A 14,045-nucleotide genomic window follows, 5' to 3' on the forward strand; every position below is an offset into this window, starting at 1 on the left:
CTTTGCTATTCTGCATATGAAAGAAGTTGTGTCCAAACCGTACAAGCATTAGTGTTCATTAAAATAATTAGCAATGATATTGTGTTAATGTGTTGAGACAGACTAGTATTTTCGAAACAAATTCCAAAATTAAACAAGTACAAATAGGAAATTATTATAAATATTCAAAAGACTATCATATGCCACAGGTAGAAGTATGAAGATGTTTTGTTTTTAAAACTGTTTATGAAAGAAAAATGTACGTCATTTTATTCAACTATGTAGGGGACTAATTACATGGTTGAGTGCACACCTGTCTCAATATATATTAATCAAGTAATTTCTAAATGTTATTAAAGAGAACATAATGTGTTTAAAATGTGATAATTATTGAAGAGCAGTTCAGTGAAATATTGATGAGCAATATATGCAGACTTTTCCAAATTTCATAGATAACGTTTGGTTCTGTCCTATTCAGTCTGATACAAATTATCTTAAAAAAAAATAGGTCAATTTGAATTAAACAAAATCGTAAAGCGTCCTATGCGGTCCTATACAAACTATCACATCGACATTTTAGTTGTTTATAAACTATTTGGACTAGTAAACTCGTCTGATATTTATAAGTGCAGCGATATGTCCCTCAATAAATATATTTAAATGAACATTTACTTCTTATATATATATATATATATATATATATATATATATATATATATATATATATATATATATATATAAATATATATATAATGAATTTACAGATGTTAAAAATTTATCTTTATTTTTATCTCAGTGTTAATTATTGTTTATTTTGCATTTTTGTTATACACACTAATCTCAGATGAATACAGATAGTAATAGAAATTGGAGCTATAGCTATACCACATAATGACAACAGCTATGCTGCATATCTTTCACACAATATCTATCTTAATGTTCATGCCCCCCCCTTTGTGTATATATATATATATATATATATATATATATATATATATATATACGTACACACATTCTGTATATGCAGTTGTATAGGTGTATATGTATGATTAACTGAATGTTTATACGCTATAGACATGCACATATTTCGATAGATTTACTTTCGTTAGGAATAATGAGATTACAATACAGCCACAAATGTATTTTTATTTGCACTGAGTTATATTTATTAATATATGGAAATAAAATGAACATACAAATTAACATCTAACACTTGTCTTTTAAACGAGAGTTGAATACAAGAAGCTACGCAGTTCTCACTGGGCATTCACGAATCAATGTTTATCGGTGATGGGATTCTGTACCTTAAGTAACCTGATCTCATTTGATTTTGAAAAGGGAATCATAACATGTCTAAATATTATGGAAGTACATTGATACAATTTACACAGACTAACTGTTCAGATGATGTGCTTTATGAGAAATATGCTTGTACATTTCAGTTTACACCGTTCCTATGGTCTAGTAGTTAAAACGACCGCCTCTGTTGCGGAAGGTTGCGGGTTCAAACCCTGGTCGAGTCATACCAAAAACATTAAAAAATGGTTCTAACAACTGCCTCTTTTGGCACTCAGCATTAGGAGGTTAGTGTTAGGACTGGTCGGACTGGTGTCATAATTGTGTGACTGGTTGAGACATCATGCTACATGTCAGCGGTATGATGCCTCAGTGCTAGACATCACTATAAACTACCATACTGCAGACATGGTAGCGATATGACTGAATATTTTTAAAAAATTAGTTTAAAATCCAATCACACACGCACACACACAGAGTACATTATTTGCTCTGTTAGACAAAGATGTTATTTCATTATAATTTTGAAAGCAAATGAAAATATAATCGAAATATTAAGTTCTTGCATATTTGTTGGACACCAAAATATTATATTCACAAACATGCCAAATTTGAATATTGTATTAGTTTGAGCAATCATCCGTTTCAGAATAATAAACTTTGACAGTTTGGGCTACACTTTCACTAAATCTAATATGTCCCTTTATTGTCATGATGTTAAATGACAAGCAATTTAATATTTGCATATCTGTACCAAAGTCAGTTAATGTCACCCAAAATAAAAAAATGTCATCTCAACAGCTTGTTATTACACTAGTCAGTTTTACTTTATGCTTCTGTACTTCGTTAGCTGTAGTACGTATACGAGTAGGATGACCTTATATAGGTCACCGCATCATTAATCCTCTAGATGCAATGGAAATTACGATCCCAATTATCCCCACAACGATGGAAACAATACTAAGTGTCCTGGACGTTCTATATTTTCTCCAAGCCACGTTGTTATTGAGCTCCTTATTAGCCTGAAACGAGATATCAATCAAGCGATAGTAAGGATGATGGCAGGAGGGAAAAACGTTTATATATATATATATATATATATATATATATATATATATATATAGAGAGAGAGAGAGAGAGAGAGAGAGAGAGAGAGAGAGAGAGTGAGAGAGACAGAGAGAGACAGAGAGAGAGAGACAGAGACAGAGAGAGACCTAATGTTTGTTGATAACATGTATAAGACATGTTATACTCAAGTCATACGCACATAAATCAAATATAGCTTGAAGCAATATTGTTGTAGCAATAAGGTTGTAACTTATTTTAAGGCCAAGTTTGTACGAAAGGATGCATGTATGTGTACAGTTTCAGTTTCAGTATATCTTCAAGTTATAACATTTTGCGATATTTTTTTTTTTTATATCATTATCGCCATTGTACACTTTTACTGAACTAGGCCATACTAATGTTAGTATACAAACATGTAGTTTTCCTTCTAATGTAAATAATGTATACGCAGGTGAATCACGACTACTTCTCAAAGCGAATATACGAAAAAGTCACATGATTTAGCCTATCCAAGCTGACACGGGAACATTTCACATTTTGGGACGTCAGCGTTTTCAGATACGTAAATCATAAAGGACGTTTGATGAAGTTGGGTCGGAAAAGTATGTTTCCTACGATTACATAGAGAGGTTGGATAGTAAATGTTATTGAAATGAATCATTTAACATTATTTCTCTTTGAAACGTACTGAAAAAAATCTGGTGATTTCCGTTTTATTTAACTTTAACTCTTTAGTTAATCTAAAAAAAGTTAAAACGTACTTTTCTTACATACTTCCTTTTAAATATAAGCGATAGCCAACATAGAAGGGTCATTTTGAATAGTGTGGATGGTAGTGAAAGACAAATTTAACAAATATCGCGAATAATCAGACCAATTGTTCTTTGGTTAAGTTATGCGTTATTTTCTGTTTCTATAAACTGTTAGGAAAATATTCTCTTAAACTAAGTAATAGAAAAGACAGACAACCTAAAATTCTACCAATGATTTATTTCCCGAGAAGGTAAAGTGAATAAAAACTCACAATGATGTGAATTAAATCCCAAATCATTCTGTCAGTGTTATCAAAAGTCCAAATGTATGGAGCATCAATTGAATTCCAGTGGTATTCCAAATAATGTCTGATATTGAATGTGTTGATGTGTCTGTAGTTTCGAACGTGGTAATGTACCAATGGCCTGGAGTGTGATGATGTAGCAACAGTCGTTTTTGATGTATTACAATAATGAAGTCGAAAAAGGTCCTTATATAATTCACTATAATTCCAAATCAATGTTTCTGTTCAAGAATATTATTGTAGAGCACTTTGGGTTTGGAGTGAAAAATAATTTGAATAAGCAAATCTTCCCAAAGGAGAAATATAATAAAACAATAAAACTGGTTCTCCTTCCAGATTTTAAGGCAAAATGGAGTTATTGTTTTAGATAATCAAGATTATAAACCCTCTACTTTGTCACAATTACCATTTTCTGAAAATGCTCTGTCACTTAATTGAAATTTCCATTCTAGAATTGTATACGGTCAGAATGAAGCCTATAAACACGTTTATATTAATAATGATCTCAATATGTAATCTACACTCATAGAGAAAGTTTTAGCTATGCATTATGTTGTTTACTAAGTAAATGTCCCTGGTTAGGTCAACATTGAACATGATTTTGGACAAGGTCAAATACACAATATAAAAATGTATGAAATATATAATGATTGAGAAAAGACAACACACACACACACACTATATATATATATATATATATCTGTGTATATTGGATAACAAAGAAGCTGTACAGAAGCCCGGTCGCAGAACTCTTCCTTCTCCCCTGGCCACACATTCAGTGATATAACACTTATTGCAATTGCTCACAACCCCAACTGGAATCCGCAAACTAGGAAAGAAAATGAATCTTACTGGATTCGCTGCTTTTGAACATTGAAACCAAGCGGTTTAAACCAAGATGAATAGAAAAAGACAGCCATGCACAAATAAAATTATCTTTTGCAGCCGACACATTTTCTTTTAAATAATTCTCTAACTTTGCTTAATAGCCTATGACTACTATAACAATGAAATATCTGGGATATAATCTGAGCTTACATAAATCTACATACAATAACATGTCGTTATAGCTCATCAATTTCTAGGTAAATACAACTATTTTCCAGTATTAGCAACAATCTGAAATAAACTGGTTGAAACGTAATAAAGTTGAACAGTTGAGTTCCTGTAGAAACAACAATGTACAGATTCGCAAACATAACCATTTTTCTGTTTTATTTGTTTCTTTTGTCCATGTTTTGTATTTGCCTTTGAAAAAGACTCATTAAAGAATCGAATGCGCTTAGGATAGTTAGATACTAGTTTCGCACCGTTCGTTGTCAGTTTATTGCATTTATCTTAATCAACCCCTGACACACGTGATCCCTTGTTGTATCGAGTGCAGTTTAAAGGATTGTTATTCGCCATACGATTTACATTATATATATATATATATATATATATATATATATATATATATATATATATATATATATATATAGATATATAGTTGAAGATTTGCCGTATCAGGTCTTTAACAAGTGATATAATAGCTAACTGAACCGATTAAATGTTCCTGTATAGTACTCAACCTCAACACCTTTTTGCATACATTTCTATGAGATCAATTTCACATTCAACGATTTTCTTTAATGGATTTTCTTATTTGACTCTCTCCAGTTTAAAACCAGCATATTGAACAACGTTATTAGTCTTTATATCCACCCTAGGACGTGCTTTTCTCTTTAAATATTATCTCGTGTTATACGTATATACATTATAAATTGTTATATATTTCATATACTACACGAGCAAACACTTGTAAATTAAATAGGAAAAATTCGAACTTATTAAGTCTGGTTATTCTCGGATTCTTCATACTTACACCCGTCTGTATGTTCTTGGCATGAGATTGGCGGAAAGGGGGTGGGGGAGACAACATAACTTTGGTCATTGATCCTCAACTAAGTTTAAAGTGGACACCAAACTTTAACGCTAGAACCCGTTTCACATAAATAATGAGTTTTCTTCCCAAGAAAGATGAAAATGAGTTCAGATTGTAAAACTTACATATATTGAAAGTATATTTGATGCTGTTCAGCGCATATTTATGAGCTCAATTGCTTTCTTATCTAGGCAAAACCAAGAAACTTTATGACGTTTTTAGCTCTAAGGAACCTTTGTTAAAATAAATTAACCAGTATGATGATATGAAACGTGCCAGGAAGTTCTGGTCATCGTGGATAAATGAGTATCCCTGGCTACAATATTAATATTTGTTGTTTCATTTCTCAATTCAAGATCTTTTATCCCATCTCCCTCTCTCTCTATCTCTCTTACACATATAACAAATTTCAGTTACATGGAACATAAATTTATGGCTGAATTCATCAAATAGATAAACAATAACAGAAACCAGTTTCACAAAAAGCAAATAATCGCAAAGAAATGAGAAGACAACATATCTTGAAAAACTAAATTATTCTTTTCTCCTTTATGAGATTAAGAACTAATATCATAACTATGTATAGGGACCAATTTAGCAATATGCTGTTTACATGTTAGAAACCGGGTCATGATCAACATACTGAAATTATACATTACTTTACATACCTGACATGCATATATGATGGCACAGACACCTGTCGGCCAAAAACAGAAGATGCATGCAAAGATCGCTAGAACAGTTCCATTTGGTGGTCGCACTCCGCTTGTTACTATCACAGTGTTCGGGGATGCCTATTTTGATTGAGTAATTGCAAATAAGTACAAACCAAAATACCATTTCCATAAATTCCGTATTTAAAAAAAAATAAATAAGGTTGTGATATTTACTGTTGAAAATGAAGACCATGTTATTCAGGAGACGAGTTTGTTCTTTTCCTTATTTTATGTATATTAGTTTGGTCATGTGTCAAAACGTAATACAAAATATTCGCTTGTTCGTTACAAATAATAATAACAATAATACAAATAATAATAATAATAATAATAATAATAATAATAATAATAATAATAATTATTATTATTATTATCATTATTGTTATTATTATTATTATTATTACGTACAATCAGAGGGACTGTATTTAAAGTATCATGGCAAATATCAAAGGATTAAAATGACAGTCAACGATTAGGCTGAACAAATGATATGTAATCAAAAGATACAATCAGACATGAACTCTTTTAAAATTTGTGCTATAATACATTAGATTAGAATCGTTTTATCAGCAATTTAAACAAAATTGCTCTTGGTTCATAATCCAGAATGCTTTTACATCGCGTTGAATAGTCAGTTTACGCTGCCTAAATTGCACGGTCCATCCGTAAATAATAATAATAATACTAATAATAATAATAATAATAATAATAAATTATATTATTATTGCTTTACACACTCACACACATACACACATACATACGTACGTATAGTTAGAGGAGTATTTATATATATAAAACTTACATAGGCTACATTACCCTGCGTTGTGATTATCTCTGGTTGACCTGGATCTCCGTATCCATCCGGTTGCCCGTACATCTGAGGCTGGCGATATTCAACGGGTTGCCCATAAGCTTGGGGGATGGGCGCTTTAAATGTGCAGAAATAAAATTGGCGAAATTTTCATCCCATTTTGATTTAGTATTCGACAATTGAAAGATAAGTTTCTAACAATTTATGTGAAGTGCTTAGTTTCTACACGTTTTATAAACTCCTAGAAAAATACCAAATTAAGCAAAATTTTCGTAATTTCTCACATTGTGCCTTTCTTTCTAAAGGTTCAAGATTGCCCCTTCGATAGCCATTAGAAAGATGTTCTTCGTCGTGTTAAGATAAGGAAATGTTCTGCCTTAAAGGCTGTACGGCGATAAATGCGACTAGAATATGTTTCCTGTTAATGGACTCTGCGAAAAGGTGGCATGGTAGGTTAGCCGGTCGAATTTTACCGTTCCGTATTTATGTATACGTGAAATGTTTTTGTTATACGCGAGAGAAACACATTTCATTTATTCTATACGATTTGATCTTTTTCAATAATGGCACTCATTAAATTCTGCATTAGTTACAAATTGCAATAAAACCTGAAATTTCTAAGTTTTAAGAGGCATTGTTAGATACGCATCTTGATAGACATTTACTGCCATTTTCTGAAATTATTAGATTAATAATTTAGAATAAAAGTGTCAACACTAATAAATAAATACCTTTCTTGACCTTAAAAGTGGTGGTTTATTGACCATGTTATATTAGCAAACGTTTCAACCATGTATTTGACATTCGCGATACTTCCATACGATGGTTCTAGTCATGCTTCGTCTACGGAACGTAAGTTGTGTCCCTACATGGAGCCCACTCTAGACCATTTGATCTGTGTTTCTGGAGGTCCACATGATTCAACTGTTGGACCAGTTATCATTTTATAGACTTAGCCACTCTAGTGTCTAATATCGTCATCTGGTGAATTAAGAATTGTAGTCTAATGACATCAAAACGTAAAAAATCTAGCCAGTCAGCTGAAATTGATACTACTATACAAGGCATAGAGAGATGCAGATCCTGTATGAAGTCATGCAACAAGGCTTATTACATACACACAGTTTTATTAAGATGTCATGAACACATACAGCGCTGTATAACTGGAACTGAGAGGCGCCCACTCTACATTTTTGTTTCAGTTGATGCCTCTAAAACACTAGTGCCTCCATTAGTACCTTCTAGACTTGACTTTTGAAATTTTCTTATCTGTTTTGTTTCACTATGTACTAGATAAACTTCAACAATGTAAAATTACAGCTGGTTATCCTTAAGGTATCAAGAACAGAGTACTACCACAAACAGCTTCACCCACTTTTTACCCTCCACTGGTTACCCGATCGAGATAGTAACAAAATAATTTTCTTAATTGACAGTTCATTGTCTTCTTCCTGTCTAAAATGTATATGAAACTTCACCCAACTGTTGAGTCCTTTTAGATACATACCTCCTCCTTTTCCATCCTACTATCAAAACGAAGTAATTAGAGGCCATTAAATACCAGGGCACACCCACCGGACACAATGACTTTATTCAAAGGTGATCTTAAAGGAGACCAGAAACCAATGGAAATATAGAATAATAATAAAAGTACTATTGCAGAAAACCTTATTCTGAAGTATCATCTGCGACTGTAATGCCAATATTTAAATATTGGCCTATCTTCTAGGAGCTGAATTTCCGTGACCTCGTATGCAAAATTTCCGCGCCTATTCGGTTACTTTCGGGATGTGACGTCATAGTAGCGACTCCAGCAACCCAAGTGGGAGTTGCCAGAGTAAAAGAGAATACCGTTTTGCGTTGCTTACGGGTGTAATAGAACGTTAAGAAAAGCCTGTGAACATATTTTTTTTTCTTTTCCGAAAGATAAAGGCATCATGAAAGAATGGGTACATTATTACAAACGAGTCGATTTCAAAGCAACACCATACAGCACTATGTGCACGTTACATTTCTCAAAGGAATGTTACGAGAGGGATCATGAAAAAATAGCAGCTCAAAGATACGCAAATGCTAGGCCTAGACTAAAAGTTGGCGCTGTTCCAGACATACCTTTGAACATTTTAAATCCTGGGAAAAGCGTTAAACGTGTGAGTTACGAAAATGGGCAGAAGGACGAGTAAGTGACCACAAAATGCAACAATCAATCCACATATCTTTTATCTAAAACAGCAGTGCTAAAAACAAATCTGATAGCCCGACACCCTGGGCCCCTTCTGGTTTTAGTTCCGGCCCATCCTGTATTCAAAGTGAGGTGCCCGTCAGGCTTGTCGAAACAAAAAGTGTTTGCCTGAGGAAACTTTGATCGCGCTGGTGAAATGAGTAAATGTATTTTCAAGATGTTGACATACATGCCTTAACACGGCACAATCTAAATCAAATCACCACTTTCGTAGGTGAAATTTAGATTTGATTTTAATCAAATCGAAGCTTTGCTAAAAATAAGATTCTAAACCTGTCGTGTTTCAAGAAAACACAATTTTCAGTAATCTTATAAAAATTAAATTTAAAAAAAAAATGCATTGTATACATGTAGTATGCATAAACGGTAATCTGTATTAATTGGAACTGATATAAAACTATTCCTTGGGCAGTTTAAAAAGGAGCGATTAAAAAAAAAGGTCAAAGTTTCACATTAACTGTCTGACAATAGAACGGGGGAGGGCTATTGACCCCCCCCCCCCCTTGCACCAATGTGCGACCGCCCATTTGACGTACCTTTTCTCGCTGTGATACGCCTTATTATTCCCCCATGACAAGCCCCTTTTGCATACTCTGGTCAGTTCTGGCTAAATTGCAAAATAGCTAAAGTTTTGATTTAAGTACGCAAACAATAAAGCCTGTGTGACTAATGAACAGAATCCTTATCCTTACATTGATCTTGTTAAAAGGACTGCCCTTCGGACATACTTCCAAGACACCATGTTCGACAGTGTGTGTACGTATAAGCACCAGCAATTGATTACCAAATAAACGATGCCTATTTTGTTGTTACTTACGATGCCATGGACATTTTAACAGTTCAAATCTGCAGTCACAAGTTACCGTACATCTGGCAACTGTTTTTCTCAAGTTTTATGCCCCACCTTATTTTCTTAGGTTTAAGTCTTAATGCATGTAACACTGTTTGCTGATTAAAATATTTATTCAGAATTAGTTCTTTAGGGCCACATATACTGCATGGTATATTTTGTTTTATTCCTTGTAATTTAATCATGGTAATTAAACTTTTCATATACGGTAGAGGAATGTCAGGTGTTAACTGGCCGAGTTTCTTTGGCGGAAATGGAGATGCGATTTTGTTTGCAGAGAAAATTTCAACGTGATCATTCATTTAAGCTAATTGGTGACAATTTTATTCTTTTGATTATTTTTTTTTACTATAGTACTGTTGTAGTTGTTTAAAAAATCTGAAATTTACTTGAATAATGTTTAATCTTCACGTTCTATTTACTGAAGAAGAAAAAAAAAAAGAAAAAAACTGTTGTATGATATTAATTATTTCGTCCAGTGCCGGGTTTAGACGTGTGTGCGTGTGATTTGAATTTTTAACGTAGCTTTAACAATTTTTCAGTCATATCGCTACGATGTCAGCAGTGTGGCAGTTTAGACTGTGGATTGCATACGTTATATTTAAAAATGGTTTGGGGTTGGGTTTTTTCTTCTGACAAATGAAAATTAACAGACATAATGTAATAATCGGGACTTCGCTGCGCAAAATTGAGAGATATTACGAGATTACGGGATGTAGATGAGGAAATACCCCCAAAATCGGGAGGTTTTTCTCCCGGCTTGAGAGTTGACAGGTATGAACTGTCCGGGCTTGTGGAATTTCATTCAGGACTTTAGTTTATTTAAGTCACCAGCCCGGGGCCTGTGCCGAACAAATTTCTTTTAGTACTTATCAGTACAGTACATAAACTATTATATCAGACTGCAGATTTAACTTTTGAATGTGCAACCCAAATGTGGTCTCCTGTCTGCCTCGCTCGCCAATGTTTATGTTTGTATTCGAGGACTCGCTAGTATAGCGTCACGGTACCACGTGATCTGTCGTCTCATTAAAACTCGGAAAAACTCGGCAATTTACGGAATCGTGGTATCTTCCACGCAATATAATCACTACCCGCTTACGATATTTCATTTATAAACATTGCAGTCGAATTAAAATCTGTAGAGAATTACATACGTAAAATAAAAATTCTGATTTCTAGTCTCCTTTAAAAGTACATATTTCGACTGCGAGAAGAGACGTTAGATTTTTAGCAATTTTAGCAATGTTTCCATACCATGATCGTTTTCAACATGCCTGTAATTTCAGGGAATCTATGTTTGCAAGAGAGAGAGAGAGAGAGAGAGAGAGAGAGAGAAAGACGCTATGCAGATTCAGAACCTATCATCAATTTAATGACAATATAATAAATATTGAGTTGGCTTGGTCTTGCCCTTTTAAACTATACCTTAACAATTATACCTGGTTTTGAAATTCCCGCTAGATATCATATATATATATATATATATATATATATATATATATATATATATATATATATATATATATATATATATATATATCACGTTTATCCCCCAGATTGAATGTTAATATCATTAGCCCTTCGCTTGCTCTGAACGTTCTGAAAAAAAAAATGCCTTACCAGTGTTAGGCTTGATGACTTAGGAATAATTATACATGATCGAGTTTTCAGTCAGCACAAATAATTTTAGTTCTACAACTTCTGCTGGCATATAATAGTTTTAACTATCTAATAGGAGTGTAACCAGTAAATTATTCTTTAGGAACCATCTATTTAGTACGTGCGCACAAATCTTACAAAGCTTGACCCCTCCCACCTCCCTGTACACATGAATACAGTTACACAACCCCTACCTGCGTACGAATGCTTGACGCACCCCACCCTCGAATTCTATAGAACGGCCTATATTTAATCCACGCAGAAAGGATCAAGGATTAGTAATATTTGTTAACAAACCAGTCCACCGAAACTGAATGTCTGGCTGTATCAAAGAAATAAGCTTGGAAACGTTAAAAAAGTTTTGTCTAGTGTCCGGTAAAATTTAAACGGCCACTGAACCCAGTCGAACAGGTTACGTATTAGGCAAATCGTCATCGAAGTTTCACCCCCTCCCATTTCCTATGCGTACGGACATTTATCAGTAGACCCCCCCCCATACACATTCGTATGCATTTGGTTTACTCCCCTCCTCCCCCTCCATGTGTACGTACCAAATGGATGGCCCATTACCTGGATCTCGATCCATGCTGATATTCTTGACAGTAAATGCAGTTATAAAAGCGGATGCGACTTTATATAGAATTCTTACGAGGCAAAGACAAGGCAGCTTAAGACTTTATTGTAGGTGTTTTGTCCAATCAGTTGATTGAATTGAAACTTGGAAAGTCCCATATATATATCAAATGAGAGTCTTTAGCTAAAACTTATGTTAATGTCGACAAGGTTCAAATACACGTCTTGATACGAGATTCATATCATAATTGGCAAAAGTTCATTTGCAAGCTGTCTAGATGTAACGTCTGTAAGAAGGCTCATAACATGTATATCGCTATGATGTACTGTTATGCTATCTCAAGTAACAGTTTAAGTAACAAGACAAGTCAGGACGAGATTTTGCTTAAAAGTTGGAACCTTATACACACACACACACACACACATATACATACACACATATATATATATACATTTTTCGTAAATACGCTACATCGCTTCAGGATAGTGGGTTGCACGTTTCATTTGGGTAACATAATGTCAAAGTGGCGCACACAACCGCCACCAGTTTATTCAGTGTGTGGGACAATTAGAGTTACATTTTGTTTCCACTCTAAATTAACAATTCCTTTAATGTTTAATTTTACGAAGACATTTTTAAATTAAAAATCATTTAAATAAAAAAACAGTGCAAAATATAAGATAAAATGATAGATTAGTGCACGTCTTGACATACATGCATACATACATACATACATACATACAAGCACATACATACATACATACATACAGATAGACAGACACAAACATTGCGACTCCCTGATATGTTTCTTTTATGTTATGGGTCTTCTGGTGAAAGAGGATGAAACAGAGCTTTAAAACATATAGAAATATAACTTATTTATATGACCGTCTAATAAACATTGATAGACTCCATGTCGCAGTCAACCATTTTCTGTAATGAGTTTTCTCCTTTGATCGTAACCAGGATGAAACATTATCTAGCAAACTTGATAAAGTTACAATTAAGAAAACCCATTTTAAGAACTGTCGTGTACCATCACCGAAAGGTCTGGTTTTACATGGTTTGTTTCAGATATCAATTTTGTGCATTAAATTAAATAGAGGTGTGTGCATGTAGGATAAAGAGAGAGGTGTTTAAGGTGGGATGAAAGAGAGAGCGGTTCTTAATTGCATACCATCTTATAACTTTCTCACAAATTGTAAGGATTTTCTACATAACTTTACATCACGTTAACACAATTTCTCCGAATGAGTACAGTTAGTATAAATTTCGTAACTTACCTCAATGATACACGTGTGTAACTAAACCTTTTGTAAACGATGTCATGAACATGTCTGCCTTTTTATCTACCGAATTACCTTCTCGAGCAATATTTTTGTCATCATGCCAAGAGTAGTCAATCAAATGGAGGGTATACAGACTGACAGAGAAGTGGATTAGTTAACCAAGGGTTGGAAAGCATGTTTAGAGGTATGCATGATTTCTTTGCAATAGTATATCAGAATGTGGGAATATACATTATCAAGTTAGCTTTTTGTGATTGTACATGATGCGACGATGGAAAGGATTAACAGAGGACAGGTGGTTCGATGACTGAATGTTATCGACGCCCCTATGCATACTCCTCTGGAAATATTGATAAGAATGAAAGTGATAATAATTATTTATTGCTAGATGTATTAGTTTAGTTGAGTGAACGGATCGAATTCTAAGAAATATTGAATACCTTCTCAAACGTCTATCTTACATATATAACTGTCTATGGCTACAATGTAAATAATTCGAGTTCCGATCGGATACAATTCTGTAAAACTGTTCTCTCTCTCTCTCTCTCTCTCTCTCTCTCTCTCTCAGGCTTAACAA

General features: G+C 33.7%; 1 protein-coding gene across 4 annotated transcripts; it reads right to left on the minus strand.

The window, feature by feature from the left end:
* Positions 1-1,109: 1,109 nt before the first annotated feature.
* On the minus strand, positions 1,110-13,559 carry LOC149796337 (uncharacterized). Of its 4 annotated transcripts, none has more exons than XM_089961008.1 (4): positions 13,463-13,559; positions 6,843-6,967; positions 5,993-6,118; positions 1,110-2,297 (listed from the first exon to the last, which is right to left on the minus strand). In XM_089961008.1, exons 2-4 carry the CDS (start codon positions 6,915-6,917, stop codon positions 2,163-2,165), a joined length of 336 nt encoding a protein of 111 aa, XP_089817134.1. In that variant the 5' UTR covers positions 6,918-6,967; positions 13,463-13,559; the 3' UTR covers positions 1,110-2,162. The 4 variants fall into 4 exon arrangements, with proteins under 4 accessions (XP_089817134.1, XP_089817132.1, XP_089817133.1 ...); XM_089961006.1 differs by lacking the exon at positions 13,463-13,559 and adding an exon at positions 12,176-12,361; XM_089961007.1 differs by lacking the exon at positions 13,463-13,559 and adding an exon at positions 12,157-12,196.
* Between the last annotated feature and the right edge of the window lie 486 nt (positions 13,560-14,045).

This window comes from Sinohyriopsis cumingii, chromosome 6 (genome assembly GCF_028554795.1).
Source record: "Sinohyriopsis cumingii isolate HCF-2022 chromosome 6, ASM2855479v2, whole genome shotgun sequence".
Taxonomy (NCBI): Eukaryota; Metazoa; Mollusca; class Bivalvia; order Unionida; family Unionidae; genus Sinohyriopsis; species Sinohyriopsis cumingii.